This window comes from Carya illinoinensis, chromosome 9 (genome assembly GCF_018687715.1).
Source record: "Carya illinoinensis cultivar Pawnee chromosome 9, C.illinoinensisPawnee_v1, whole genome shotgun sequence".
Lineage (NCBI taxonomy): Eukaryota > Viridiplantae > Streptophyta > Magnoliopsida > Fagales > Juglandaceae > Carya > Carya illinoinensis.
In genome coordinates, this window is record NC_056760.1 from 43,769,342 (window position 1) to 43,776,924 (window position 7,583).

General features: G+C 34.4%; 1 protein-coding gene across 1 annotated transcript; it reads left to right on the top strand.

Annotated features, from left to right (window-relative positions):
- The first annotated feature begins 6,118 nt into the window (after nt 1-6,118).
- LOC122275135 (non-specific lipid-transfer protein 1-like) lies at nt 6,119-6,981 on the top strand. The gene is made up of 2 exons (XM_043084095.1): nt 6,119-6,567; nt 6,753-6,981. The coding sequence occupies exons 1-2, from the start codon at nt 6,218-6,220 to the stop codon at nt 6,760-6,762; spliced, it is 360 nt and encodes a 119-aa protein (XP_042940029.1). The 5' UTR covers nt 6,119-6,217; the 3' UTR covers nt 6,763-6,981.
- The last annotated feature ends 602 nt before the right edge of the window (nt 6,982-7,583 follow it).

Consider the following 7,583-nt stretch of genomic DNA (forward strand, 5'->3'; position numbering starts at 1 on the left):
TTCTATATTAATTTATCTTTTTTAAAAAAATTACACAATATTTATATAATTATAATTATAAATATTATGTTTTTATCTTATTAATATAATAAAGTAATATTTTCTTTATAAAAAAATTTTACTTTTTCTTTAATCGTCCCATCCTCTGTCTCTGTCTGCCTCTCTCTCTCTCTCTCTATAATTGCTAGTTGACAGAAGCGGCCAGCATCGTCCTTGACCCCCCCACACCGACAGGAGCCAGTACGCCTAATGGGACAAAGTGTCCTTTAAAGCAAGTTTTGCTTCATATTGAGTTTTTTTTGGCTGTGGCGAACTGCATTAAGCTCGGTTTGGTAGTAAAAGTGTAAAACATTTTAAATTTTAAGATAAAATATTATTATTATTTTAAAATTAAAAAAATTAAATTATTAATTATATTTTATATAAAAATTTGAAAAAATTATGATAATAAAATAAAAATTTTGAATTTAAAATAAAAATTTTTAACTACCAAACTAAATCTTAATATATGGAGCCATGCTCCAACATTTATTTAAAATTCAATGCATATAGAAAATGTCCCTTAAAATATTTATAATGTTTATATAATCTTCAAAATTTTCTAAATTTCTAATTTGTATAAAAATGCATTTATGTAATTCTAAAACTTTGTATAACTTTTATATATTATCTATTTTCAAAATTGTGGTGGAAAAATACAAAGCACAAGATGAATATTTTGGTTTTTGCACATGAGTAGAACCAGTATTGCATTGATTTTAATTTTATACAAAGTGTAGTGTATAAGAATAAGGAAATAACAGTCAAGCGAATAACTACGAATATTTTTTTGAGTTTTGCTATATACAAGAACGGTCGCATACTAATCTGTGTATCAATATTGATTTATTCATACTTAAAATTTAAATTAACACCGTTTTCAAGAAAATCTACTTTTTGATCAATCACATCACATTGGTGCACAGATTAGTGCATAATTATGCTTGCAACTATATTTTTCCTATTTTTTTTTTATCATGTACAACTATATACAAATCCAAGTATTAGTGCAGCAAGTCAATGGTTCGATATTTCCTTGTGAATCTTGATCTGCATTGAAGTCCTTTGATTCAGGGATGCTGTGATTTTGTTGCTATAACTAGAGCTGGAGTATTGATCTACATATATGTTAACATCCCCAAGCAAGCTAATAGGTGGGAGACACACCTTTAGCTTATCTCTGTGTAGCAGAAATCGAGCAGAAGTTAGGCCTTTGGTGAAGATGTCTGCAATCTATTGAGCAATTGAAATATATTGAATTGAGATATCTTCTACTTTGTCACAGATAAAGTGGTAATCCACCTCGTCATGCTTAGTACAAGCACGGAAGACAGGATTTGATGTCAAGGAAAGAGCTCCAAGATTGTCACACCAAATAGAAGGAACGATGTTAAGAGGAATTTTGAGATCATGAAGTAGTATGCGAAACCAAAATAACTCAACTGTGGCAATGGCAAGAGATCTGTATTTAACTTCAGTACTAGACTTGGAGACAACTAGTTACTTCTTTGCACTCCAGCTAATAAGACAAGGTTTAAGAAAAATATCACAACTTGCCCAATTCGAGTCACTATATGCATTTAATTCGAGGGAGCCTTTGCCAAAAAAATAACCCTTGAGTGATGGAACTTTTGAGGTAACAAATGACTCTCTTGAATGTTGTCCAATGTGTAGCGGTAGGATTGTTCATAAATTGGTACAATTGGTTCATTGTGAAGGCTATGTCAGGTCTTGTCATGTACAATATTATAGTTTTCCAACTAAGTGGTGATATTCAATTGCATTCTCTAAATGGTCACCATTAGATTGAGACAACCTGGTGCTTGTAGGAATTGGACTCTTGGCAGGTTTGGCTCCAACATCATTTCTATGCACATGAATACCCAAGAAGAAACTTAAGGGCCCGAGATCCTTCATAGCAAATGTTTGCTTCAAAGAAGAAATTAAGAAAGTGATAGCTAGCATTCTATTTTCAGTCACAATAATATCATCCACATAAATAAAAAAGAATAGATGAATGTTGGATTTCTGAGAAACAAAAAGGGAGTAGTCAACCTTTGATCCAATGAACCCAAGACTCATGAATGTGCTTGCCAGCTTGTTAAACCAAGCTCTAGGTGCTTTTTTAAGGCCATATAAGGCCTTATTAAGCTTGCAAACATGTTGTGGGAACTTCTTGTTGATAAAGCTAATAGGTTGCTCAATGTATACTTCATCTTCAAGGGATCCATGGAGGAAGGCATTGGATACATCCAATTGTCTTATTGGCCAGTTAAAGTGGATTGCGAGAGCCAAAAATTGTTCTAATGGTTGAGGCTTTGACTATTGCGCTGAGTGTTTCAATGAAGTCAATACCATCATTTTGCTTAAAACCCTTGGCGACTAATTTTGCGTTGAATCTATCCACACTTCCATCAACCTTTTGCTTTACTTGAAAAATTCACTTGTTGGTGATGATGTTTTTGTTGATTGGTCTAGGACACAAGGTCCATGTTTGATTGGCTTGAAGTGCTCCAAACTTTTCTTTCATAGCTTGGCACCATCAAGGAGATTTTGTTGCCTGTGAGAAATGTGTTGGTGCAGTAGGTAAGGAAATGGAATGAAAAGCTTTGTAGATGATGCTTGGTAGAGTAGTACTTTGTGGTATTTTGAAAAGTTTTTGGTTTTTTGAGGGCCATCTTGAGATCTAGTAACCACTGAATGTAAAGGCTGGGCAGAGACTAAATTGGATTGAGGAATTGCGTTGTGTGGTTTATTATCTTCAATTGCAACGACAGGTGAATTTGAGTTGGTTTCTTGACCATTGGACTCCAATGGTTCATCATTAAGAAAATTGGGAGGAGGTGAGGCTTCCACATTTGAATCAACCAAAGAAACATTAGAAGGAATATGTATTTGTGAGTGTTGTGGTAAAGGACTTATTACCTGGGAAGTGCAAGTTGCTGGATGGCTAGTGTCTTTTGCAGAGGGCAATGCTTGAAAGAAGGTCCAATCTTGAGCCGGAAATGAGTATTCATCGAAAACAACATGCCCACTCATGATTATTTTGCAAGACACAAGATCAAGACATCTGTAACCTGTGTAATTTGAAGCATAGCCAAGCAAAATGAACCTTTTGGATCTATACAGCATCTTGTGCTGATTGTAGGGACAAATGAGAGGAAAACATGAACACCCAAAGACTCTACGAAGAGTGTAGTCAAGTTTTTTTTTTTTTTTAAGTAACTTGGTATAGGGTAATTGATTTTGCAGTACTACTATGTATAACCTATTAATGAGGTAGGCAACAATGTTAAAAGCATCAACCCAATATTTTGAGGGGAGTTTTGATTTGAACTAGGAGAGCCAACCCAATCTGCATTATATGTCTATGTTTTCTTTTTGCTAAGCCATTTTGTTGAGGAGTATAGGGATATGATAACCTTCTCATGATGCCATTGGATTCAAGGAATTTAGTGAACTGATTTGAAGTGAATTCACCTCCTCCATCTGATTGGAACATTTTAATTTTTGGTGGCTTGTCGATTTTCAGCCATACATTTGAATTTAATGAAGCATTCAAATGTATTAGCTTTCGAGTGCAAGGGGTATATCCAAGTGAATCGAGAGAAATTGTCTATGAATGTCATATAGTATTTGCAACCATTATTAGAAATATAATAGGTGAACTCCAAAGATCAATGTATTATTTCAAGGGGTGTAGATGTTACATTATCTAATTCAGAAAATGAAAGAGATTTAACCTTGGCTAGTTGACAAGACTCACAAAAGGATTGTGTTAACCAGATTGAGTAACGGGAAGCTAAGCAAGACTTTTTACCATATCAAAAACATAGGAAGGGGGATGTCCTAATCTTTTATGCCAAGTGGCTAAATCTGTTGTGATTCCAATGAAAGCTGTGATTTTCTTGACTTTGTTTGCTGACTTAGATAGGTAGATTGGATAGAGTCTATCTTTACTTTGCATTTGCAAAAGAATCTAGCCCGTGCATCTGTCCTTCACAAAATAGTGGGAGTACAAAATATATAGATGGATAATAAATTTGCAGCAGTAGAAAGGCATTGAAGAATGCTATTCAATTTAAATAATTTAATAGAGTTATGAAGCACATTGGAACCTCTATTGGCAATAAATAAACATGTACCATTACCGACTGCTACCTTTTCATCACCTTTGTCTGGTTCTTGAAGGGATAAGTTTTTCAAAGCAGTTGTTACATGGTTCTTGGCACCCCTATTTGCATACCAAGGCTGCTCTTGAGTTTCTTTTGTTGCACAGTTGGTTCTAGCTGCCATGGCAGCATGTTGAGTTGGTGGATGTTTGCCTTGATAGGCCAAATTCATACATTAATAGCAATCCAAGGCTTGATGACCAGTTTTTCCACAAATTTGGTAGGGTGCCAGTCGCCAGATTGGTTGAATCACCATGAAAGGGATTCTTGGAGGAGTTGTTGATGTCGATCTAGCCTTTTTTGGTTGTGTTTAAAGTGATTTTTATTCTGTCCTAAGGGCTTCCCTTTGTAAAGAGAACCAGAATACTTTGGCTTATGAGAGTAGAGTGCAAAGTTACCTGACGTAGTGTTGGAAGGTTGCTGATTTCCCAGTTGATCCACGAAGTTGAGAAGTTTTACTTGAAAGTCTTGAAATGACATGGAGAACTCTCGGGTGGCAAAGTTGAATGATGTTATGAATGTTGTGTATGCAGGATTGAGCCCACCAAGAATATAGGAGTTCTACGAAGAAAATATTCTGATGTTATGTTATGATGTCACATGGTACATTATGATGTTATGATGTTATGAAAGATAGTATTGTAAAAGATCAGTTGGTAGTTTCTATAAAAAAAAAACAAGTATTAAATATTTTATTACTAAAATAATAATAGATAAATATTATTTAATAAACATTATCGTCAAAAATTTGTAATAAATATTAAGCTGCGTTTAGAGTTTTATTTCTATATAATGTATGTAGTAAATTATCTTTGTAATTTTTTGTGAAATTAAGATTGGGATTTGTCTTATTTATTTATTTTTTTTTTTGAAAAATTTTCCTTGGAGATCAAACTTTTCTGACATGTAGCTTGGGAAGAACACTTTTGAATAAGATAGCCTTGGTATTGGAATTTGTTCTCAAATTTTGGTAGAGGATATAAAAATTTAATGCTGTTCAGTGATGCGTGTAAAGTGAAAGTCATGATCCCAGCTATTAAACATGATGTATATATGGTTTGCAAATCTAATTTTATGTTTAATCAGTACGGTATAATTTATAATTAATAACCATGATGTAGTTTTTTAATGTGAATTGCTTAAGCCAGTCATCACACCAAAAATAAAAGAAAAACTTAAACGAGTACATAAAGAAGAGACATGAGACACAACAATCGCACAGTCGATTCATAGAATTTTTAGAGTAAAATCACGTAATGTCAAAACGTGTGGGGCTGGGTTTAAAATTCGAATCGTTACATCTCATCGTGCATTTAAGGAGCTCAACAAGAATTTAAAGCGTTCTTATGGGGAACGCACAAAGAGTCAAATAAAGCATTGAATGCTCCCAACTACCTCCAACACACATACACTTGGCTTCTCTTCACCTGATCCACCAATTCTGCGTACATATATACCAATCCCAAATTCTACCATATTTTTTTTTATAATGAAAAATGTCAATTAGTTGCCTCCTCGTTTTGTCTCTCATTATAATTGCTCGTATATTTTATTTTTATTTTTTTAATAATTAAAAAATTGTTATTAGTGAAAGTGTGTGAAAAACTTTTTATTTTATTTATTTTATTATTATGATTATGTAACTCACATTTTTTACATTAAAAAAATAATTTAAGATATGTGAATTCGGTGTACTTATTTATGAAAAAAGTAAGGTTTTTAAATTTAAAAAATAATTTTTTTTACTTGAATTCAATATTTATCTTTTTATTTTTTAAAAAAAGTATACATAATTCGGACATTCTAAAACTGTAACATTAAAAAATAAAAATAAAACACTTAGGTAAGGCCTTTACGTACAATTGCACAGTACATTACTCCTCTATAAAAACAACACACCTGTGCAGCCAGAACTCACTCACTCACTCACTCAAGCATTCAAAATCTCCACAAGCTTGCATCATCTCTCTCTAAATTCCTCTCCTTCGAGTGACTTAACAGGCGATATGGCTGGCTCCTTGGTCCTTAAGCTCTCAGGCATGGTGCTTCTGTGCTTGGTGGTGGCTGCACCTGTTGCAGAGTCGGTCATAACTTGTGGGCAGGTGGCTAGCAGCGTGAGTCCTTGCCTTGGCTACATCCGGGGTACGGTTGCTCAAGTCCCTCCAAACTGCTGCAATGGGGTCAGGAGCCTCAACAAAGCGGCCGCTACCACAGCTGACCGCCAGGCCGCCTGTGAGTGCCTGAAAAAGACCGCTAGTTCCATCCCCGGACTCAATCCTGGTCTTACTGCTGGCCTCCCTAGCAAATGTGGTGTCAGTGTCCCTTACAAGATCAGCACCTCCACTAACTGCAAAACGTAAGCCCCCTGGCAAATGTTGTGAATCTTACATTTTGTTAAAGTAAATTGTTAATCCTATCAGTATCCGTATTAATGAGCCTTTTTAATTTTTCGCTATGCATATATATGACAGCGTATGCTGTAGTACAGTTTACTGATGTTTAGTTTTGTTTCTTTGTTTTTTCTTGTCCTTTGTGTTGCAGTGTGAAATGAAGTCGACGGAGAGAGATTTTTCAGCCACAGGATATAACTACAGTAGCTATCTAGCTTGAGATAAATAAAAGGGTGTTTAGTCCATGCGGGGGCTCCTCGTGATGGAGCCTATAGCTCGTATTTGTTATATATATGTAAGAGTCCTGTTGCTGTTGTATCGATTACGGAAGCTAGGTGATGCTTCATTTTCTGTAATAAATATATTTAAGTATTAAACAAGATCCTGTGTCGACATCTCTCTCTCTCTCTCTCTCTCTCTCTCGTGTCTACATCTTGCTTTCTTCTCTCTATTTCTTGTATTTTTATTTGTCATCTCTTCTTCAAAATGAAGTGTTCTTTTCTTGTTCCCCTTTCCGTTTGCAAGAAGCAACCCATCGGCTTAAATCCGGCTTCTTCTCTACCTCAAGTAGGAAACTAGATGCAATGCGATACTGCACCATGCATTTTTGTTCGTACCAACAGTATGCGAGTGCTGAGTGGTGATTACTGAGGTTGCTAGACTTTTTTGTCGGTGATGACATACATGTGTTCCATCTTACCCAAGTTAATACAATTAATATCATGAATACTGAGGTTAAGGATTTAAGACTGTTTCAAGGACCTGAAGATGAAAAGATAAATTATATATTCGGGGATCTTAACATCACTTCAAAAGTATCAAAAATTAGTAAGTTTCTGAGAAATAATATTTATAATATTGTGCAAGTATTATGTAATTTTTCAATACGAGATTTATATAAAAAAATAAATTTTTAATTATTAATTTTCTTTTTTTAAAAATGATTATATGGTATCAGTACATTACATTTACATATTTTATT

Coding starts and splice junctions, on each gene's coding strand:
- LOC122275135 (XM_043084095.1), top strand. CDS start 6,218: ATGGCTGGCTCCTTGGTCCTTAAGCTCTCAGGCATGGTGCTTCTGTGC.